This window comes from Calidris pugnax, unplaced genomic scaffold (genome assembly GCF_001431845.1).
Source record: "Calidris pugnax isolate Ruff unplaced genomic scaffold, ASM143184v1 scaffold133, whole genome shotgun sequence".
Classification (NCBI taxonomy): Eukaryota; Metazoa; Chordata; class Aves; order Charadriiformes; family Scolopacidae; genus Calidris; species Calidris pugnax.
Window position 1 is genome coordinate 6,501,643 of NW_015090977.1, and position 23,606 is coordinate 6,525,248.

At 50.5% G+C, this 23,606-nt stretch overlaps 1 protein-coding gene across 4 annotated transcripts in view; it reads left to right on the top strand.

Moving 5' to 3' along the window:
* The window catches only part of GTF2IRD1 (GTF2I repeat domain containing 1), a 62,769-nt gene extending 52,985 nt beyond the window's left edge, over nucleotides 1-9,784 (top strand). For 2 of the 4 annotated variants that reach the window (XM_014953351.1, XM_014953349.1), the window contains exons 23-28: nucleotides 218-265; nucleotides 4,440-4,517; nucleotides 6,952-7,144; nucleotides 7,629-7,666; nucleotides 8,563-8,699; nucleotides 9,531-9,784. In XM_014953351.1, coding sequence (XP_014808837.1) covers nucleotides 218-265; nucleotides 4,440-4,517; nucleotides 6,952-7,144; nucleotides 7,629-7,666; nucleotides 8,563-8,699; nucleotides 9,531-9,605 — 569 coding nt within the window. In that variant the 3' untranslated portion in view covers nucleotides 9,606-9,784. The remainder of the gene's footprint in view (nucleotides 1-217; nucleotides 266-4,439; nucleotides 4,518-6,951; nucleotides 7,145-7,628; nucleotides 7,667-8,562; nucleotides 8,700-9,530) is intronic. The other 2 variants (XM_014953352.1, XM_014953350.1) reach the window with 2 other exon arrangements.
* Nucleotides 9,785-23,606: the final 13,822 nt, after the last annotated feature.

Here is a 23,606-nt window from a genome sequence, read left to right on the forward strand (position 1 = left end):
GTATTGACAATCGTAAAACGGTTTGTGTATGAAGTCAATGAGTAAGTATCTTTGCTTAGTCCGGATTAAAAAAATTTCTGCAAAACTGTACATTGTATAAAAATTTCCAGAATTGTGTCCTTCTTTTTTTTTTTTCCTTTTTTTTTTTTTTTTTTGGTTTTTATTTTTTTTTGTTTGTTTGTTTGTTTTTTTTGTCTTCTTTTAACTTGCTCTGTAGCCCCTAGACGGATAACATCATTGGAAAAAGCCTACGCTGCCTTGAATGGTACGTAGCTCAGTTGATGCCTCGTAGATGGTAGCAGACAAGAAATGCACTTGCGTTTTAATATGGGAATGAAAATGTCTTAAACCCCCAAATTTCAGGTATTTTTTTTTTTTCCCCTCTCTGCTCTGTTTCCCTGTGATACCAAGAACTGAATGCTGCAGAATGTGTTTTAACAGTATTTTATTGTTGTTATTAATCCTCTCTGTGTTTCTGAGCACCGTTGCTGCAGTCCCTGGGCATCGGGGCCGGTTCTGCTCCAGACAGACCAACCTGCCACGTTACCCTCAGCTCATCCATGGGTCCGGGCAATTAATTTGTTAAAAAATCCACTTGCCATTCCCCAGGAGAGCTAGCAGGGACTTGGGTTGTGGGTTTTTTTTCTTTCTGCTTTGCTTTAACACATATTCTGAGCCAGGGTTGGTCTGTAGGCATGTAAGCTCTGGGGATTTAACATACATACTAATTTACAGGAGTAAAGAAGAGCTCTCCTGCCTGTACCTGTGGTAGGGCACGGTGTCTCTCCAGCAGATCCAGTTTTAGTCCCATCAGCTGGGATTCTGGCCGTGTGTCTGGCTGTTAATTGGCTGCTCCTGCAAGTTTATAGCTCCGCTTTGAAAACGTGCAGATGTTGAGCTAATTCAAATTGGACTTAAACCTGCGCTGCTGTGGATTGGCCTCGGTAAAGTCAGCAGGTTTATTCTGGATTTACAGCAGGGTGTAACTGAATTGTACCCATTGAAGCTGAAAGGGGGGGGAAGAGATGTGTATTTATCCTCTTAGGCTTCAGGGCCAGATCCTGACTGCTGTCAGCAGCCACTCTGGCTGGGTGCTTCTGTGACGCAGCTGGGATTGCCTGGAGGAGGGACCCGAGCCCCTTTCCCGGTGGGACATGTTGGGCAGTGGCTGTTTCCCTGATGGAACAGGCTTTGGGAGGTTTTTGGCCAACGGGAGGGTGTTACTCCAAGCGTGGTGGCCAGGTGGAGGATGTGCATCGCCCGGAGCAGCACCCTGGGGTGCTGGCAGCAGCACGGGGAGGAGGAGGAGGAGGAAGAGGGTGTTACTCCAAGTGTGGTGGCCGGGTGGAGGACGTGCATCGCCTGGAGCAGCACCCTGGGGTGCTGGGAGCTGCATGGGGAGGAGGAGGAGGAGGAGGAAGGCTCTGCCTGGTACCCTGCCCAGCCAAGATTAGGGCTCTACACGTGGCATCACGAACCCAGACAGAACCATTAACGATCCGTGGGTTCCCTTGGATTTGGTTTTGTTGTGTTTTTTTTTTAAAGTGCCTAGAAGAATAGGTGGTGTTTTGGATCCTGGTGTCCAACAGCAGACACCTAAACCCCATTTTTAATCACTGCTAAATATGACTTGGCGTTTCTAAAAGAAATACCACACTCTGACAAGTCCCATGGGCAAAGAGTAAAATGGTGCTTTAAAAATGTGACCTCTTTGCATGTCAGTGCCCGTGGAGTGCAGGGGTCCTCGCTTCAGGCAAGCAGGATTGGGAAACAAATAAGTCAATCAACTGGCTGCTTTTTTTAATTAAAAGGAAAAAAAAAAAAAGATAACACAGAGCTGAAGCCAGCAGCATGCATAAACCTGCTTTATGGGAAGGATTCAGCACATTCCAGGGGTGCCAGTGGCTTCCTTGAGACAATTATTTCCCAAATCCAGATGGGTAAAGTCAAAGGTGGATGGAGATCCCTCTTGCCTGGAGCTGCCTGGGGATGGAGGGGCAGGTTCCTGGGAAGCACCTCTACTTGCCGGAGCCTCCTCTCTGGCTTCTCTGTTATGCATGCTCAGTTCCAGGTTTTCCATGGCATTTGAGTCCTTGGATGGGAATTTGGGAATCCTGCCCACCGCAAGGAGGAAAAAAAAACCCAACCAAACCTTGGGATCTTATTTCTTGCACTCGGGTTGCTCGGGGCATGAGTGGAAAGGAAAGAGCTGCTGCGTTTTCAGTCCCAGGGAATTAAACGAGTGAGAACACTTCATTTTGGGTGTTTCTTTGTCTGCTACCATCTACACATCCATGCGGGTGTGTACGTACAGCCCAGAAACTGAGCATCAATGACAAGGAAGTCACAGAGGGAGCCCACAGGCTTTGCCCCCAACTGGCCTGACGTGGCCTGGGGAGCAGCACCACAAGGCAAGGTCTTGGTGCTTGAAATCAGAGCTCCTTGGTGACACTCATTTGATTTTCTTCTATTTTATTTATTTTTTCGCTCCATCCCTTTCAAGCTGCTTTGTTGCCATTTCTGGATTTGAGGCACAACGTGGCCCTGAGGTTCCTTCACAGAAACTTCTCCCTTATTTTTTCCTAGTTGTATCCAGACAAAACTTTTCTTTTCCACGTGGAGAAGAGGTTTTGGAGGCTGTACCCTGTAGTAGAAGGGTGTGGAGATTTAAGGGTGGCAGCTTCTCTCCAGCATCCTCAGCATCGGGGTGGCTGAGGTGTGGGGTTTTCTGCCGGGGGTGTCAGCTCTGGGGTCCCACGCAGAGAGGCAGGGACTCACATCAGGTTTTGAGCTTGTGTTTAAAACAAAAAATTGCAAGCCATGCGATTGCTTAGAACCAAAATCAAAATGGTGTGATGGCTCAAAATCAGAATCAAATATCAATTGATTGCTCAGGATCAAATAGATGATAGTCTGCTGTAGATGGGGGGGCAGGGGGTGCTCGGGTGCCTCATGCTGAGGTTTGCAGTGCTCACCTTGATGTTTTAAATAACCATCCTGGATTTCCACCAGGAAAAAAAAAGCACCAAATGGGGCCATTTCTGACCCCAGTCGTTTTTCCTGGAGCCCCCCTGAGGATGCTGAATAGCTGGGGGAAAAAAAATCTACTGCCATAGGCACAGCCTTTGAAATGAGAGAACGGAGGAGAAACTGCTTGGCACGATGAGGATAATTAAAAAAGCTAGTAAAGGCAAGCTGATTATATGGCATATTATAAAACAATACTGTACTTAGGAGCCCAGCTATAAAAGTGCTATCTCATTCCTTGATATCACTTGTGGGAGCATTCGTGGCACCGAGGGCCTGAGTCTCCATTGCTTTGCATATTTTGCAGTCATTTACGGCACCGCAAAGTGGATGTAAAATGCTCTCAGCCGTGGCAGCGTGTGGCAAATGCAGATTTGGCAGCATTTTATGGCCACTTTGAAACACAAGGTGCAATTGCAAGAACAGCCTCCTCCGAGGTGTCCCCACGCCGCGCTGGGGACATTAGAAGGGTGTGGAGATTTAAGGGTGGCAGCTTCTCTCCAGCATCCTCAGCATCGGGGTGGCTGAGGTGTGGGGTTTTCTGCTGGGGGTGTTGGCTCTGGGGCCCCATGCAGAGAGACAGGGACTCACATCAGGTTTTGAGCTTGTGTTTAAAACAAAAAATTGCAAGCCATGCGATTGCTTAGAACCAAAATCAAAATGGTGTGATGGCTCAAAATCAGAATCAAATATCAATTGATTGCTCAGGATCAAATAGATGATAGTCTGCTGTAGATGGGGGGGCAGGGGGTGCTCGGGTGCCTCATGCTGAGGTTTGCAGTGCTCACCTTGATGTTTTAAATAACCATCCTGGATTTCCACCAGGAAAAAAAAAGCACCAAATGGGGCCATTTCTGACCCCAGTCGTTTTTCCTGGAGCCCCCCTGAGGATGCTGAATAGCTGGGGGGAAAAAAATCTACTGCCATAGGCACAGCCTTTGAAATGAGAGAACGGAGGAGAAACTGCTTGGCACGATGAGGATAATTAAAAAAGCTAGTAAAGGCAAGCTGATTATATGGCATATTATAAAACAATACTGTACTTAGGAGCCCAGCTATAAAAGTGCTATCTCATTCCTTGATATCACTTGTGGGAGCATTCGTGGCACCGAGGGCCTGAGTCTCCATTGCTTTGCATATTTTGCAGTCATTTACGGCACCGCAAAGTGGATGTAAAATGCTCTCAGCCGTGGCAGCGTGTGGCAAATGCAGATTTGGCAGCATTTTATGGCCACTTTGAAACACAAGGTGCAATTGCAAGAACAGCCTCCTCCGAGGTGTCCCCACGCCGCGCTGGGGACATGAGGACAGAGACACCTGCCTCGTGACAGCGGGGTGGGTTTTCTAGGGCAGGAGAAAAAAAACAGGGTGTTTTATTCCCTGTCCTTTTTTTTTTTATCTTGGCTTTGCAGATGAGGACGATGCCAACAGGCTCGGGGAGAAGGTGATTCTCCGAGAGCAAGTGAAAGAGCTTTTCAATGAAAAATACGGTGAGTCCGCACGCGTCGCCGGGCGGGTTTGGTTTTGCTGACAGCAGCCGTAGTTAAAATTAATTCGAGTGAAGGCCTTCCCGTCCGCACGTGTCGCCGGGCGGGTTTGTTTTTGCTGACAGCAGCCGTAGTTAAAATTAATTCGAGTGAAGGCCTCTATTTATAGGCCAAGCACACGGCAGCCTGCTGCAGCACAGGTTTCATCCCACTGCTTCACGTTACAGCCCGGCCCCGGGGACGTCCCCGAGTCTGGCTCCCGGCAGGTGGGACCGTGACCTTCTTGTTGACAGCTCCTCCTTGGCGAGGGGAGGGAGGATGGAAAAACGCAGCCCAGGAGGAGGATTTGTTCAGTCTGGTGTTGGCCTTTGATGTGTTTTGAACGTGAGCCGTGGTGTGTGTGCTGAGTGTGCCAGCCTGCCCTGCCTGCCAGGCCGGGAGCAAGGCCAGAGCCACGGCCTGACATGGGGCACGGCTTTGGGAAAGCTCACTGGAGCCACAGCAGAAAAGGAGGTTTAGGAGACTGGAGAAGATGTGAAAATGCCATTTTTAGGCTCTTTGCTGCCAACAAAACCCCTCCTTCCACCTGGTGCTGGGAAAACAGCAGCCTGGTGGGGGGAGTGGGGGAGCCCCAGCTGCGGGGTGCATGGCCCCGAGTGGTGTCACCGTCTCAGCCCCACGGGTACAGGCTGCCACTGCTCATGGCTGTCCCTGTTTGGGGACTTGTCTAAGTGCTGGGTGGTTATTTACCAACCCGTGAGACCCCCGCAGCAGGGCCGTGGTGGCTCAGTGGCACCCCACCGGTGTGGCATCTCACCTCTCTCCCCAAAATAATTGCCTGAAGGAGAAGGAAAATAGCCAAAATGATAGCAAAGCAGCAGGGAATGTCACTTCCCTCCTTTCTCAAGTTTCCCCTTGTCAAGGCTGCTCACCTTTCCTGCAAACCCTGTCTGGTTTCCCCACCTTGAGTGCTGAGTGCTGTGTCCAGTTTTGGGCTCTCTACCATAAAAAAGACATCGGGGTGCTGGAGCGGGTCCAGAGAAGGGTGACAAAGATGGTGAGGGGTCTGGAGCACAAGTCTTATGAGGAGAGGCTGAGGGAGCTGGGGGTGTTCAGCCTGGAGAAGAGGAGGTTGAGGGGAGACCTTATTGCTCTCTACAACTCCCTGAAAGGAGGGTGTAGAGAGGTGGGGGTCGGTCTCTTCTCTCAAGTCACAGGCAACAGGACGAGAGGAAATGGCTTCAAGTTGCACCAGGGGAGGTTCAGGCTGGATATTAGGAAAAAAACTTTTCACTGAAAGGGTTCTCAGACCTTGGAATGGGTTGCCCAGGGAGGTGGTTGAGGCACCATCCCTGGAGGTGTTCAAAAGACGGGTTGATGTAGTGCTGGGAGGTATGGTTTAGTGATGGTGTTGCTTTTTGTTTGTTGTGTGGGTGTTTATTTTTGTCAAAATTAGGTTGACGGTTGGACAAGATGATCTTTAAGGTCCCTTCCAACCTAGAAGATTCTGTGATTCTGTGGTTTGGGGTGCTGCTTGCTGCTTTGGGGGTGGATTTGCCCCCTTGGAGGTGCCAGTCCCCCAGGGAGGCTGGTGCTGTGCTCTGGGCACCCTCAGCAGCACTCGGCCCACGTAGGGGCTGAGCCCACAGCAGATCCCCACATTCCTGGCACTGTTTATGGAGCAGAAGGTGCGAGGTGGACGGCAGGGACACGCTCCCTGCAAGGACAGCCATGAGTGTGACAGGGACAGCTCACACCTCCAGGTTTCAGGGCTGCAGAAACACAAGGCAAGAGGAGGCTCTTGCAGTCAGGACCAGCACAGGAGGGACATCGGCTGCTCCCCGTGGTGCAGGAACCAAAAAGGTACTCACAGAGATGGGCAGCAGGTGTAAATCACGCTGAAGGAAGGACTTTTAGTGCAGCAAGGAATTAAATTCTGGTATTTCATTGCCTTAGGGCGTTGTGGAGGCCAAAGGGATAGATGCAGTGGTACAAAAAATGGGCTGAACCGATATGATGATGAGTGATGGATGTGATCTCCACCCCCATGTCCCCCAAACCTGCTGACAGCCAGAGGGAAAGGGGAATGGGCAAATCTCTCCCATTTGCCCTCTCCCCTGGGCTGTCTCCCTTGCTGCAGCTGCTGCTGGCCCAATCCATGGTGATGGGTTTTATGCAGCACAGAGGTGGGTCTGCAAGTGCTGGTGCTGTAAAACAGCTCTCCCTGAGGGTCCTGCCAGGATCCCAAGTGGAGATTAACGGAGCAGCCAAAAAATTGGGCAGGCAGATGTGAAATGGCTGGGAGGGACGTGGCTGCAGCAAAGGTCGGGCATCACAGCAGCCCAAAGTCCTCCCAGGGCTCTTGGTCCTTCAGTTGGTTGGATCTGGAGCCCTGTGGGGTAAAGCTGGTGTGTTGTCCTCTGCTCTGCTGTTACAGGAGAAGCTCTGGGCTTGAACCGGCCCGTCATGGTGCCCTACAAACTCATCAGGGACAGTCCTGACGCCGTGGAGGTTACCGGGCTGCCGGATGATATCCCTTTCAGAAACCCCAACACCTACGACATCCATCGGCTGGAGAAGATCCTGAAGGCACGGGAGAGCATCCGGATGGTGATTATAAACCAGCTCCAGTAAGTTCCCCCAGCTCTGTGACTGGGAAGGGTTCTGTTAAGCCTTGCCCTTGCTTTTCCAGCCGGGAGCGGGGTAAGTCGCCGTGGGGCCACCACAGCAGGGTGACACCACCGTGTGCCCACAGAGGACCTGCTCCACCCCCAGCATCTGCTGCCCTGTGCCACGGGGACGTGCTCGGCCACGGGTGGGCACAGCAAAGCGTTAGTGGGGGTGGTTTATCCCCTCTTTCTGGTACAGTTTGAGAGGATGGTGCTGGGAAGGAGCCCAGGGGCAGATAACGGGGCACCTCAGAGACCCAGCTGAGAGATGTCGGGTTTCTTCCCTCCGGGGGGGTGGTGGGAGGCTCCCTGTCCCACCCCCACGCAGAGGGGTGTCGGAGGAGGCAGCGTGGGGTCGGGGTCTGGGCTGTGTCCCAGCAAGGATGGGCACGTGGGGGAGAAACGATGGCGCCCACCTGCTCTCACCCCCTTGTCTCTTACGCAGGCCATTTGCCGAAATCTGCACTGAGGCCAAACAAACAGGTAAGCAGAGGGGTAAGAAATACCCGTGGCTTTCCCTGCCCTGTGGCAGACAAAATATATGGGCAAAACCGATGGGGGTCCGGGGGGGGAGGCATTTGACCCTCCCACATCCCCAGGAGAGCCTGGGGAGAAGATCCTACCTGGAAAAAGTCAGGCTCAGCATCTGGTCAGGAGCAAACCACCCTCTCAGACAGTTGCAATTCTGTGAGGTGAGGAGAGGCTGGGTTTAGACTGAAACTTTCAGCACATTCTGGAGGATTTGATTATCCCTTTCCCATTAGCAATTTACTCACCACGAGCAATTTATTCACTGGTTAAAGCCCTTAATTTGAGCCATCGTTCAGCAGTTGAGCTTCTAAGGAAACAAGGTTTCTGTGATTGCTGCGAACGCATTTCTCTCTCTGTCCCATCCTTCCCAATAAATCTCAGCCAGTTTTAATCAAATGTGTCAGAATTAGCAGCCCCAGAGATAATTAGGAACCTATTAGATTTATGAAAAAAGGTGGCTGGGTAGAGGAGAGAGATCTGGCAAGCAAAAACATGCCTGCAACCTGATTTAAAAAAAAAAAAAGATGCTGGAGAAACTTTCTATATGCAGAGAGATGTATATATGGACATATTGTCATCACAGCTGGCACCTTCACAGCCCCACAGCATCCAGCACGGACACGAGTCTGGGGGATATCAGACTTTGTAAGCCCTAGAGTTTGGGGTTCATTTATTTTGGGGATTTTCTTTGTTGGTGCCTGAGGAAGGCCGGCAGCTCTGTGCCAGGTCCTGGAGGCCAAGCCCATGTCACCAACGGTGGCACAGGGGATGGCACAGGGGGATGGATCCCCACCTTTAGGGACCACTCAGGGGCTCGGACACCTCATGCCTCCCCTCTCTCCCTGCAGAGAAAGACACCAGCGTTCCCAAACGGAAGCGGAAGAGGATCTCCGAAGGGAACTCGGTATCTTCCTCTTCTTCATCTTCCTCTTCCTCCTCTTCCAATATGGAGTCTACATCATCAACAAATCAGATCTCACTTGTGGTAAAGCCTTCCAGATATTAGGGGGGTTACTGCCTACCTATCTTTCCGCTTCAGGATGCTGCTCTCTGCTCTCCTTCAACCGTCACCACCTCCCTCCGCCTGACAAAACACTATAAAGTGTGACATTAAATGGCACAAGCAGGTTTGGCAAAGGAGGGGACGCAGCTCTGGGGCTCCCCTTCTCCTGCCGGGTTTGTCTGAGGTGGGGGGGGTCAGCGGAGCCAAGTGCCTGCCACCCCTCAGGGATCCCCGGCATCAATCCTGCCGAGTGCCTTGGAGCTGCACGTGAGACAGGCTCCCACAAATCCCCTGACCCCAAGGGGTTAAAACACCAGTTTGGTGCTGGTGGTGGCACCTTGGCCCCGTGACACCTCTTGGCAGGACCCAACTGTTCCCCCGTGGTCTGAGCTGCACTGGGAGCATCACTCCAGCTCCATCCCTGGAGCATCACTCCAGCTCCATCCCAGGAGCACTGCAGAGCTCCGGCTCCATCCCAGGAGCAGAGCTCCAGACTGCAGTGAAACTGGGAAAATAGGAAATAAAATCAGGGAGATGCATCCAACTGCTCTCCCTCAGGGCTTGGCTTCGATTGTGGATGGCGCCAAAAGCTTCTAAAAAATAATAAAAAAAGCACAAGAGAAATATAACCGTAGAAGTTTCTTTCTGTCAGGTTTGCTGGTGGTGTTTTGGTTTGGGGTTGGTTCTTTTGTCTTATTTGGAAAGAGGGAGCAAGAGCCCGTGTCGGAACATGTCAGAGATTTGACGTATGCATGGTTTTGTGTCGTGTCCTAACAGAGACTTTTGCCTTCTTTTTCTCTCCCTCTCTTTCAGCAATGGCCCATGAACATGTACATGTTAGACTATGGTGGTCTAAACGTCCAGATCCCAGGACCTATTAACTATTAGACCTCAATACCGAATAAGAACCTCAAATGAAAGAATAAATAAATAAATGTAATTTATGTAAAAAGTGTATATTCCAATATGTATCAATGCCTTTTAGTTTTTCCAATGATTTTTACACTATATTCCTGCCATCAAGGCCTTTTTAAATAAAAATAAAAAGTGTTGCCTTGCTCTTAAAAGTACTTATTTTATTTTGTATGTTATTGATAAGTAGTGTTTATAGGTGAGAGTAAGGGCACCCCCGGACAGACCTTGCCGTGCTTTGGCTGCTCAATAAAATCCTTAGTGTCACCAGTGCTTGAATCCAAGAGGTTTGACACGTTTTAATGCTTCTTTGGCCACCAATGGCTTCAATTGAGATCAAAGGTGCAGAAGTTGACTTGCAGAGCTGCGGGAGGAGCGGTCCCAGACTGCGGCGCAGTGATGGGCGAGAGAACCAGCCCTTAACGAGCACCAGAGACCTGTGCCCTCGAGTCCTGTTTGCTCTGGAGCAGAAGCAGGTTGGGATCAAGTGGGAAGGGGGTTTCGAGCCCCCCAAGGAGCAAGTTCCCCCCCCAAAACCCTCTCGTTTCTGGCCTCCGGCCACCCCAGACTTGGAAAGGCACAGAAGCAATTTCAGTTGTGTGCGTTTAACCAGCTTCTGAACCAGGAAAAGCATTTAATTGGGCGAAGTTCTTCCTTATTTATGACATGGACCTGGTGGAGCAGGTCCAGAGGAGGGCCACGAGGATGATCAGGGGGTTGGAGCACCTCTGCTACGAGGACAGGCTGAGGGAGCTGGGGTTGTTCAGCCTGGAGAAGAGGAGGCTCCGGGGAGACCTAATAGCGGCCTTCCAGTACCTGAAGGGGCCTACAGGAAGGCTGGGGAGAGCCTGTTTAGAAAGGCCTGGAGTGACAGGACGAGGGGCAATGGCTTTAAACTGGAGGGGAACCGATTTAGATTGGAGAATAGGAGAAAGTTCTTTCCTGTGAGGGTGGTGGAGCACTGGAACAGGTTGCCCAGGGAGGTGGTTGAGGCCCCATCCCTGGAGATATTCAAGGTGAGGCTCAACAAGGCCCTGGGCAACCTGGTCTAGTTGGGGGTGTCCCTGCTGACTGCGGGGGGGTCGGACTAGATGGCCTTTGGAGGTCCCTTCCAGCCTGGGCAATTCAATGATTCTATGATTCAATTCTATGATTCAATTCTATGATTTTCTAAGAGAATTCGATGCTTTTCGTGGAGGGAAGCTCCCACAGCAAGTACAGCCTTATCCCACTGATGCTCCACAGGTTCCACAGCGCTGGAGCAGGAGCTGTGAGTGGCGTTGCTGAGGGCGCTGAACCCCGGATAAGAAGCAACCCAGTAAATTGAGGGATGTTCCTTGAAATCCCTACGATTTCACCTCCACTCCGCTCGTAGAGTTTGGCAGCAGAAGCTGATGGTGCCGAGCACTGGTCCTACCTGTTTAATGCCTGCTTTGTGCCTGCTGAGAGCCCTGCACGGGCAAGATGTGGTGGGAGCTGATGCTGGAGTGAGAAGTCAACGAGAAGAAACACCTTGGTTGGTGTGTGGGTAAAGGCAGCCCAGCACCGGCCACCGGTGATGCGAGATGCCCTGGGGCTTGTGGCTTTGGTGCCATCCCAAGCAGACACCAGGTGTGGTGTCACCATTGCTGGGCATCCCTGGAGGCTGCAAGAGGGTGACAGCCTTGTCACGGAGCAAAGCTGCCCCCCAAGCGGTGGCCGGGGTCTGCTGGAGGGCGGGTGGTGGCAGAGGCCAGGATCAAAGTCCCTCGTGGCAGCTTTTCTGAGCAGAATGCGCCACTTTGTTTGTTTGATGGGATTTCAGTCCGCTCAAATCCTGGTCTTTTCAGGCCACCGGAGGGTTTTGATGGCGGGTAGAAGTGTTTCGAGGCAGCTGCAGTTTTATTTTCTGGCTCAGGACTTGCGTTTGCTGTGGAGTGAGATGCAAATGATCACATGAGATAATAAAAGCCCAAACAAATGCAGGAGACGACACAAAGGCAGCAGCCGAAAGAAGGGCAAAGATCTGTATCAGTGACCCCAATTAGAGACACGGTTTGACAGGGGAGCAGTTGCCATCAAAATGTGAAGCCTTTCATGTTTCTTCCTGATGCTCAAACCTGTGGCATCTCCAATTAGGAAACAAAGAAACATGATTCGGAGGTAAAAATACCGTTTTCTCTTCCAAAAATGTCTGAAAGGGGCTTATTCACAGATCAAACCCCACCGAGTCGGTGTCTCACGCTCATTATATTTTGACTGGGTTTTTTTTTTTTCAATCCTGGTCTTTTCAGGCCACCGGAGGGTTTTGATGGCGGGTAGAAGTGTTTCGAGGCAGCTGCAGTTTTATTTTCTGGCTCAGGACTTGCGTTTGCTGTGGAGTGAGATGCAAATGATCACATGAGATAATAAAAGCCCAAACAAATGCAGGAGACGACACAAAGGCAGCAGCCGAAAGAAGGGCAAAGATCTGTATCAGTGACCCCAATTAGAGACACGGTTTGACAGGGGAGCAGTTGCCATCAAAATGTGAAGCCTTTCATGTTTCTTCCTGATGCTCAAACCTGTGGCATCTCCAATTAGGAAACAAAGAAACATGATTCGGAGGTAAAAATACCGTTTTCTCTTCCAAAAATGTCTGAAAGGGGCTTATTCACAGATCAAACCCCACCGAGTCAGTGTCTCACGCTCATTATATTTTGACTTTTTTTTTTTTCTTATTTTTGCCGTTAGGAAAAAAAAAAAATCAAAAAAAAATTTAAAAAAAGGTTCTGATGCCGCAGCAGGGAAGGCAGCGGCGCGGTTGGGTAATGAGTGGAGACGTCGGAGGCTGCCCCGGGTCCGTGCCGGTGAAGGGAAGGATGCTGGGGGGGCACAGGTCTGCACGGGGCTCTAATCACTGCTGCCCAAAGGCAGGGGAGGACGCAGGCAGCGGAGTTAAATTAGGGCACGGGAGGGACTAATGAGTTAGTTCAGAAAGCAGAACGCAACAGGGAAGGCGGTAAATGGAGTTGAGGGGGGGGGGAAGCCGAGCGAGGAGGGCAGCGTAGGATTTTGCCCCCTCTGCCTCTTCCCTCTCCCCCATCCCCAGCTCGGAGCCTGGTTACGGAGATGGGGCAGGAGGAGGCTGCTGTTCTGCCACCGCACAGGCGGGTCTGCACGGGGCTCTAATCACTGCTGCCCAAAGGCAGGGGAGTTAAATTAGGGCACGGGAGGGACTAATGAGTTAGTTCAGAAAGCAGAATGCAAGGGGGAAGGCGGTAAATGGAGTCGAGGAAGGGGGGGAAGCTGAGCGAGGAGGGCAGCGTAGGTTTTTCCCCCCTCTGCCTCTTCCCTCTCCCCCATCCCCAGCTCGGAGCCTGGTTACGGAGATGGGGCAGGAGGAGGCTGCTGTTCTGCCACCGCACGGGATGAGCCAAAGCCCAGGGGTCAGGTTTTCTTCCCTAAATTTCTGGATTCACCAAAGGTTCCCCTGCCCCAGGCCCCGCTCACCGAAGGGCAGCTCCTCCCCGGCCCTGGCTGCTCCGGGAAGCCCCGTGGATGCCTCTTCCACTATCCCCAGGTTGGGTTTTGAGGCTGCTGGGTTCTGGTAACAGATATATTTTTAGGGAGTGAATAGCGGTAATTCCCACTGTAATTTCATAGAATCATAGAATCACAGAATGGTTTGGGTTGGAAGGGACCTCAAAGATCATCGAGTTCCAGCCCCCCTGCCCTGGGCAGGGACACCTCCCACCAGACCAGGTGGCTCTAGGCCCCCTCCAGCCTGGCCTTGAACCCCTCCAGGGATGGGGCAGCCACAGCTTCTCTGGGCAACCTGGGCCAGGCTCTCACCACCCCCACAGCAAAGAATTTCTTCCTGAGATCTAATCCGAATCTTTTTTCTTCCAATTTAAAACCGTTTCCCCTTGTCCTATCATTACCCTTCCTGGCAAAGAGTCCCTCTCCAGCTCTTCTATAGGCACCCTTCAGGTATTGAAAGGCCGCTCTAAGGTCTCCCCGGAGCCTCCTCTTCTCCAGGCTGAACAACCCCAGCTCCCTCAGCCTGTCTTCATAGGAGAGGTGCTCCATCCCTCTGAGCATCTTCATGGCCCTCTGCTGGCCCTGTTCCAGCCGGTCCATGTCCTTTCTGTGTTGAGGACTCCACAGCTGGACACAGAGCTCCAGGTGGGGTCTCACGAGTGCAGAGCAGAGGGGCAGAATCACCTCCCGAGACCTGCTGGCCACACTTCTCCTGATGCAGCCCAGGACACGGTTGGCTCTCTGGGCTGCCAGCGCGCACTGCCGGCTCATGGTGAGCTTCTCGTCCATAATTTCAGGGAGTTTGAGGGCTACAACGTGCACTTTTCATTTTCCATGGCCGGGAACTCCTGCCCCTGGTGCCTGTGGCTGCTTGTGGCCCGGGAGCCCTGACCCTTCCCAGGCTGGAAAAATGCCAGATATGGCTTTATTAGTGATTTCCCTCAGCTGTGATTCTCGCAGCCTCCCTAATGGGGATCCTGCCGGCGCAGGGTATTTTTACACCCAGTTTTTGTGTACACCATGATTATCTGCTGAATGGGATCCGCTCCATTACAATTAGACCAGCAAAGATGCAGATCTTAACACTTGAGCCATGTTTCTCATTTATTACTTTTCAAAGACTTTGGTGGGTTGTGGTTTTTTTTTTTTTTCCTTGTTTATGTGTTTACAAATCCAATAACAATCCTCATTAAGAGTTGCAAAACATGAAGCCATTTTGATCCCAGGCAGATGGCAGCTAAATGAAGTTTAATTAAAGAATGAGAGCTTTGATTCAAATCATTTTTAAAAAATATAGTGCACGGAGATGCTAGAGAACAGCATAAACAGCATCTGGGCTTTTATTCAGAGAAACCCGACGGCGTTTGCAAGGAAACACTTTGCAAACCCTTTCGGAGCAGCCACGGGTTGAGGAGCGTGCAGAGACCTCTTTCCCCTGATGCTACAGTGAGGGCAGGAGGCCACTCACATCTTCCTTCCTTCTTTGGGTGGTTTATTCTCATTTTTATTTCAGAAGAGTTCAGCCGATGCCAAAGTCAGACTCGACTTGAGATACAACCAAGTTTCAGGCAGGTTTCCAGCCCTCCCCGCAGTAACCACCCCCAGGTCCAGGAGGGTGCGAGGGGGAGGACAGCCCAGAGGATGCTTTTCCATCCCAAAATACCAGTGGTCCCAGTGAGAAGCAGGCACAGGTTTCTGTGGGGGTTCTTTATCAGCACAGCGGGCACCGGAGCCTCCCCAGGGGTGGCAGCTGCTTGACAGCGTGGTGACTTTTATTTATTTATTTGTCTGCAAGTTGTTTGACCTTCAGCTCTGCCTTTCCTTCCCCATATACCTGAGATAGAGACAGAGAGGTAGGTGGATGGATGGATGGATGGATGGATGGAAAACATGTCTATATCTCTCTATCTCTCCCCTACAACTCGTACATCACATACAACATGTCCTTTACCATCTCTTGGGTTACTTTCTCCAGGTAATGGTTCACCCACCGTTCATTTTAAACCGGTCATCCCAGTTGATCCCATTGATCCAGGTGGGAAAGCTGTGGGCAGCGTGACACTGGAGGCTCCGGGGTCAGTTGGAGGAGTGTGCTGAGGAGCTGTAGCTCATGAGGACACTGCCAAGGGAGCCTCTTAGTCTTTTGTTAAATTAATGTATTAAACACCTGTCTCAGGTGCAGGTTAACAAATCCATGGAGTATAAGGGCAGGTTGATGTAGCTGAACTGAACTGGAACACTCTTACGTGAAGATTAATGGTGAAGTTTTTTGAGGGGTGATGTTTAAGTGGAATGAATCTCTGTGAGCCATCATTAAAGTTATTTATTCATTTTTTTTCCCTGATAAGATTATGAAATTCCTCGGAAGGACAGGCTGAATCCTCAGCAAGACCATTCATCTTATTGAAATGGCTTCATATTCCTCCTGGCAGGGGCTGGGGCTTCCTCGCTGCCTCGGGACTGGGAGACACAAGTCCATGGCGCATCCACAGCCGTTGGTGGACCTGGGGAGGAGGCACCTCTGCTGCTTTGCCCGATTCTGCTCATGGCAAATGGTGGCAAAAAAAAGAGTGATGGACATCTGCCCTGGTAGCAGCTGGGTGGTCACAGGAGGGTAACGAGGCTCCTCGTTAGCACATTAACACTTCTCTGAGAAGGGCCTGGCCAGGAGCTTTTTGAGGGAGAAGGGGAAGGGTGCTGGGAATGGCCCATCAAGGATCAGGGAGGAATCTGTGCAACTCTGGGCCAAAGGATCCTGCAGAAAATTTGTGTGGGCTCAAAGGAAGGCTGGAGAAGTAACTTGGAAGCAAGATCTCTTGCGGGCTACCAAGCTGGTGAACCACATTGGGTGTGGGAACCTCCCCAAAACAGCTGGGTCTGGGTGAGCACTTGGGAAAGCATTGACAGTGCTTGTCCTGTTGCCTTCTCAGGCCACCTGTGCACAAAGGCTGTGGTGGCCACCAGCCCTACAGCCTGAGCAAGCACAGTTGTGCCTCTGTAGCCCAGGGCTTGCTCTGGGTAGGGAGGCATGTTTCATGGAGGCTTCCTGCTCTTCTTCTTAGTCCTCTGGACACACAGCTCTAAAGGTATGTGCAGATCTGCCCAGCAATTCTGTTCCTGGGGTTTGGAGGAGCTGGAAGTGTCACAGTGACCTGTGCTGGGGAAAGCAATGAGAATGCCTTTGATTGTGCCTCTTGGCTCTGGTTTGGTGTTGGTCCTGCTGTACCCAAGCTGAGATGTCTGAGCTGGCTTGGACCCACTGGGCTTGTTCTCTTGGATCTCATGTTGTGTGAACACCAAGAAATTACTTCTGGTGCCTACACAGAGGTGAGCCTGGGTGCAATCCAGCATCACCCACTGGGATGACCACCAGCTGCTGTTGTCTCTGGGGCATGGCCCATCCTGGGAAAGGCCCTAGAAGTGTTTGCAGTTGAGTGGCTGTGATGATGATCTCTCCTGTGTCCTGCTTCAAAGCTTTCTTTGAAACACTTCCCCAGTTCTCTGACTGAACCAACACAACTGATCTCCAAAGAGATGAGGAGAGCGAAGGACACAGCCATCACATGCAGCACTGTTGCTGCTGTGCCATGTGGTGGCACAGGATTTCTTCTTCATTATAGAGAAAATACATTGGCTTGACAGCTTGGAAGCCTCCAGCTTTAGGCCAGACCCTGGCAGCGCTGGTGTCAGCCTGCAGAGAGCTGACTGCGGGCTCAAGGTCTTATAAAGGATTGTAAAACCCTCAAGAAAGAGGTGCATCTGATTAGTCTGTGGGAGGGAGCTTCCTCCTGGTGGTTCTGCTGATATTAACGGCTCATCTGAAGCTGCTGGTTGTGCTGCTGATGTCTGCATCAGTGAATCTGTCTTCTGTTGCAAACAGGACAAAAATAAAAGCCCCTCTTCTTCATGCCCAAATGTCGATAGACCTGAGTGCAGAATAATTGGAGGTAAGGATGCAAGAGGCTGATTACGTTTAAAGCGCTAATAGATCTGCAAGCGTGTAAGTGGTAGTGACAGCTGCTTGTGTTCAGCCAAAAAAATAAATAAGAACAATAAAAAAAAATAAGTGTTTGCCTCGGGAAGCCTCTGGGGAAGATGGCACTGAGGTGTGAGAGAGCTCCTGTGCGGAGCGCTGATGCAGTGCTGCACCTCCCTGGGAGCATCACCTCCCCAGGAGAGCTGGGGAGGGACTCTTTGTCAGGAAATGTAGGGACAGGACAAGGGGTAACAGTTTTAAATTGGAAGAGGGGGGATTTAGATGAGATATTAGGGAGAAATTCTTTATTCTGAGAGTGGTGAGAGCCTGGTCCAGGTTGCCCAGAGAAGCTGTGGCTGCCCCATCCCTGGAGGGGTTCAAGGGCAGGTTGGAGGGGGCTTGGAGCAACCTGGTCTGGTGGGAGGTGTCCCTGCCCAGGGCAGGGGGTTGAAACTTGATGATCTTTAAGGTCCCTTCCATCCCAAACCATTCTGTGATTCTAAGGACAGTGATGGATGCAGACACTCTCCCTCACTGAGGAATGTTCAATGGTTCCTCTGCACAAAGAATAACCATCTCTGTGGGCGAGGGAAACCACATCTGGCTTTGATGTCTTGCCACCATGATGATGAGGACAGAGGTCTCCCACATCCTGGGCTCCCCACTGGGAGTGCCAGCCTGCTCCCTGCTGCTCAGTTTTAAACTTCACCACCATTTTCAGTGGTTCCCAGTGAGAGGACAAGGGGCAACGGGCGCAAGTTGGAACATAAGAGGTTCCACTCAAATATGAGAAAAAACTTCTTCATGGTGAGGGTGGCAGAGCCCTGGAACAGGCTGCCCAGGGAGGGTGTGGAGTCCCCTTCTCTGGAGATTTTCAAGACCCGCCTGGATGCTCCTGAGTAACGTGCTCTGACAAGCTCTAGGTAATCCTGCTTCAGCAGGGGAGTTGGACTAGATGATCTCTATGGTCCCTTCCAACTCTAAAAATTCAGTGAAATTCAGTTTGGCCCCTTGGGAGAATCTGTGCTGTGCCCTGAGGAGATGAGCAGGCAATGGGCAGGTTTCAAGCAGCCCTGCTGAAGGGCTCCTAACCCTAGAAGATGATGCCCATCACAACCAGCCTGCTGCCACCTCCTCGCTTCCATGGGCCCTGGCCACCCTTCCACAGCTTCTGCAGGCACGAGTATGTGAGGGGAAGGGATGGACAATGTCTGGGAAAACCAGACTGGAACCATAAACTGAGCACAGGCAGGCCCCTAAATGTTTTTTTGGGGTTATTTTTGACTCTTGTATAAATAAATTTTTTTTCAGTTTAGCTGCCAATGAAATCATTCTGTAAAACAAAAATGCTCCCAATCTCTCTTCTAGAAATGCAGGTTGACTGGAAAGGTCTGTCATCTTTAATTGCAAAAAAAAAAAGAATCCCTTTTCAGCCTTTGCTGTTGTGGGTGTTTATATTGTACACGCAGCTTCCCAAATTGCTGCTCTTTTTGTCAACGTCTTGATTTAGGCTCTGGAATTAGACTGGCAAAGATTTCTTGGTGAGGAGCATGGGGGGTGTGGCAGGGAGAAAACTCCAAAACTAAACAAAAGAAACCCAAAGCCTCTTTCTTGGATGATAAAGCATCGCTGGCAAACTCCCCATCTAATTTCTTCCTAAAAGCAAAAAAAATAAGTTCCTTTGAGGGATTGGCTGAATGTACGAAGCACAAACACTGACGGCTTCTGTGTCACTCTGAAATCTTTGCTACAGAGCTGAGCCACTTCGCAGGGTGCCTGCAGGACATGAGCCATTGCGGCTCCTGTTTGCCCACTTTGTCCTCTCCATTGCCCAGGACTGGGGCTGGCACTTCTGCCCTCTCGTGCACAACCCCCTCAGCTTTCACCTCCAAAAGCCTCGGGTCCTGGCTGGTGTGGCTGGGAGGAAAATTTGAGAAGCAGGAGCTGATGCAGCAACATCTGTCCAAGCCTGTGAGGGCAGCGAGCATTATGAGACACAAATAATTATGAGGCAGCCACGGGCACTTCTAATGTCCCCATGAGCTGCTGGGCTCATCAAAACACCCCACTGCCCAGATCTGCTGGGTATTTCCAGGAAGAACTTCTTTGCTGTGAGGGTGGTGAGAGCCTGGCCCAGGTTGCCCAGAGAAGCTGTGGCTGCCCCATCCCTGGAGGGGTTCAAGGCCAGGCTAGAGGGGGCTTGGAGCAACCTGGTCTGGTGGGAGGTGTCCCTGCCCAGGGCAGGGGGTGGGACTGGATGATCTTTGAGGTCCCTTCCAACATAAACCATTCTATGATTCAAAGTGGCAACTTCTTTTGTGCTTCCTGTGATGCATTCAGGGGTCCCCATGACCTATTGCTGACGCCTGCAATTTTGCACAGTGTGTCAAGTTGTTTTTTTTTTTTTTTTTCCTGATCTTTGGAAAGATGTGTATTTACTGTCACTGTAACCTTCCGTCACAAAAGTTGAATTATTTTTAAATGCTTCCTTCTTCTTTTAAAGAATTTCAGCTCACAAGCCAGTGCAGAATTCCCGCCTGCTCTGTAGACTCTATATTAAAGATGATGGTAACAGAAGGCTCCTGATTTAAGATGACTGCTCCAGGGGGATGTGGAGGGAAAAGCCAAGACATTCTAGTACATCCTTCCTGCCCAAACTTCCCGCAACATCCTTAACTGAGGGCAGAGGAATAAATGACAGGAGGAAACAGCGCCTGTGCTGTTACTAGCCAAATATTTGCACTGCCCGTGTGTTCGCCAGCCTTATCACGTGCACAGGAAAAATACAGGATGTCCTTATTTACCATTAAATGGAGAAAAAGCTCAGCGAAAGAAAACTGGGGAGGAACGTAGGCAACTGGAGCAAAGGAGAATTGGTAAAGGAGCATGAAATGAGCTTATCTGGAGCCGCGTGCTGGAAAAATGTGGATTGCTACAGTCTTGTTCTGGTCTGTCGTCACAGAGAATGCTGCTGCTACTGGGCTGGACTGGGGCTGCACTGGTTTGGGAGCTGCAATTAAAAAGAAAATAATTATTTGGGAAAAGGAAAGAGATTCTATTGACCTATAAAAGAAGCAGTGCCCAGTGAGGAATTCGGAACCCTGTGCTCTGAGGGTCTGGCAGATTTGCACGTAGCTTCCAGGCACTGCAGTCTGAATTCTGCACAAAATATAAAAGACGATATAATTCTGCCCTGTTTGTTTTTTCTGAGAGGTTGGGGCTTCCTCCTCCCTCTCCCTCTGCACTTCCCCTCTCCTCAAAGGTTATATAAGTGACTCCTGGAACTAAAGCTTTGAGAAAGAGATGGTGAGACACCATGTAAAGGCTGGAACCTGAGGCATGCGGCCTTTGCTGGTACCAGGGGGGAAAACTTGAGATTAGATCGGAACCACCCCCACATCAAGTTATTGTGGGGGTTTGGATGTTTTCCTGCCTGGAAAAGCAGGTCTGGGGTGATCAGAAGTTGGTTTCTACTCACCTTCACCCCTTCACAGGTTTTTAAGGACCCCAGCAGTTCCAGCCGGCGTGTGCTGAGGTTTGCAGACTCTCAGATGTTAGAGGAAAGTTGTCAAGGATCTTTAGATTTACCCACAGAAACTTCAAGGGCGAGTTGACTGAAATCCCCTGCTTTAGCTTGAGGTTAAATTTGTAGCTTCTTGCATGCGGTGAAACAAAGCCTTCTGATAACGACAGCCTCGCTCGTGTGAGCGCGAAAGAGAATAATGTATGTTTCTGGGGATGAAACAGAATAATTCCCCAAACTAATGAGTAAGTAAAAAGAAAAATTGTGTGTATTGGTCTCAATTTCTTTTCAGAAGACGACTATGAACTTGAAGTTGAATTTGTCTTTTTATTTTTTTAATGCTGATAAAAATAACTCTTAATTCAACTCCTCTCTTCCAACGTTTTCAGTTTCACAGTCTGGCTCCCCTGTTTAAGAGGAACGTTTTGCTTGTAGTCGTGTGAAAATCTTGTTCAGTCTGTCGGTGAAGCCCAGCTGGTTAACCGGGGGGATGGGGAAGGGAGGGGGTAAAACCATAAAAAAATGCTTCAAACCAAGGAATCTCTAAGTCAAAATTTCTAATTCAAAGAATTTTCTGCCAGAAGACTTGATGTTGAATTTTAAACCTAGAAAGAATATTGAGATTAACTGGTCAGTTGTTGTATATAACAGTCAGGTCAGGAATCGGCTGGTAAGCATCCCCCAAGGTGGTGTATTGAGTTGGGTGTCTCTTCTAGAAGGAAGCTCCTTGGATTTCCAGGCTCTGAACTGATGGAGAAATTCCCGCAGTCCATGGTAATATGTCACAGTTGTTAATTGCTCTAGCTACTAAAAACATACAAGTTATTTCGAGTCTGAGCATTGATCTACAACACCCGGTGAATGTCTCCCATGGATTTAGAAACCTTGAGGAACTAATCTTTCAGTTCCTCATCTTGTAGCCACGATGGGTAAACACTGTTCTACACAAAGCATGGCTTAAGTTCACTCTCTGACTTGAGTTAACTCCTAAGCTTTATCCAGCTCCACAGCTCCTGTGGCTGGACCAGGTGGCAGAGAGGGATATGGAAGAGTGGGAAGAAGCTTGTCCCGGAGAAACACCAAATTTCTACCCTTCTGAAGACGCACGTGGTAGCAACTACGGTCTTGCCAGCTGAAAGCAGCTGCCACGTGTGACACTCAAAATAAATCATGACGTGATGCTGTGTAACCAAAAGGTATCTTCTCCACCACCAGGAACAGTCCGTACCTGCGGGACAAGGATCCAGACCAGCCCCTAACTCATGTCCTGGAAATGAGCTTCCATTTCTGAGGCAGGTAAACCTCCTCCTGTCCAACAGGAGGATTTGTGTGAGTTGCTTCTGGACAGGGTGTGCTTGGGACATCTAAATCTGTATGAAATGGTTTGGGTTGGAAGGGTCTTTAAAAATCATCTCGTTCCACCCCGCTGCCCTGGGCAGGGACACCTCCCACCAGACCAGGTTGCTCCAAGCCCCCTCCAACCTGCCCTTGAACCCCTCCAGGGATGGGGCAGCCACAGCTTCTCTGGGCAACCTGGGCCAGGCTCTCACCACCCTCACAGCAAAGAATTTCTTCTTGAGATCTCACCTGAATCTACTTTCTTCCAGTTTGAAGCCATTACCCCTCAAAAAATGCCATCTAAACGGCAAAGGGAGCTGAGATATTGGTTTAGAAAATAGTTGTGGCTGCTGAGGAAGGTTTGGTTCCCCCGAGCTCCCGCCCTTCACCAGAGGCTCCTGCACAGGATCCACACAAAGGAACCACCAGGGGGAAATCCTCTGGTTTTGGTTAAGATGATGATCAAAGTGGGTGGTGGCCTTTTTTGTGTGTGTGTTTTGGGGTTTTTTAGAGTGTTATGGTATTTGGTTTTAACAGCAAGGTATGGGACTGGCCAAAGCGCCTTCACAGGGCCCGTTCCCAGCAGGCTGAGCTTCATGCCCCAGTCTGACTTATCTCTATTTATTGCAACTTGGAAGATGATGAATGCTCTCAACTGAGAATGCTTCCCCTTTCCCGTAGAAATGAGGTTTCCTTCAAGTTGTAGTGTTTTGTGGTTCCTCTGGACCAACTCTAAGCACAGTTCATGTGTGGAAAATACCATTAACAGCTTCATGTCGGTTGTAACAGCCCTAACCACACTGTAAGCAAAATATTGGTATTTACGAAAACGGTGGTTTGATTTAAAACCTAGCTATTTTTAAAAAGCAGGGTTTTTATTTGGGGCAAATGTTGAAATGCATGTTGAAATGTTGAATCGTCTAGGTTGGAAAGGACCTTAAAGATCATCTAGTCCAACCACCAACCTAACTGACAAAAAAATAAGAAGCAATCAAAAAAACCACCACTAAACCATATTTCCCTTTGAATGGAAAACTTTCCAGCTGCATTTACCACATCAAACCTGAATTCAAAGGAAAACAGCAGTGATGCCAACTTTTTGCCAGGGAAACGGATCTCATGGATGGACTTTGCTATGCTGAGCACCCCCGGGGGAAAAGCTACAACCTCACTCGCAGTAATGGGGAAATTATTTTGCTGTGAAGTTCTGTATTAAACCAGAAGCAGGGGCTTCTGGTTTAATACGGGGCTGTTGCTGCTGGTGTTGGCTCTGGGAGCAGCGTTGGGCCTGGATAGTTTTGTTACAGTGAGGGGATGAAGGCGGCGGGGCTGCCGAGGCCAGGCGGGAAGCACTGAGGGGGAAGCGGGACCCGACCCCCGGCCATTCCGGGGCTCCCCGTCGCCTCACAACCGGCGGTGCCCTCAGCGGGTGTCTCCGCGGGGCCAGGCCGGGGAGGGGAGGGCGCTGAGGGAGCGGGGCGGCCATCTTGCGGCGCGGGGCAGGGCGGGAGCCGCAGTCCGCCGCCCGCCCCTCGGCCCGGCCGCGCCGCCGCCGCCGCACTGCAGCTCCCGGCGGCCCCCGCTCGGGGCGCGCCTGCGCGGCCGGGCCTCGGCGGACAAAAAAAAAAAAAAACCACCA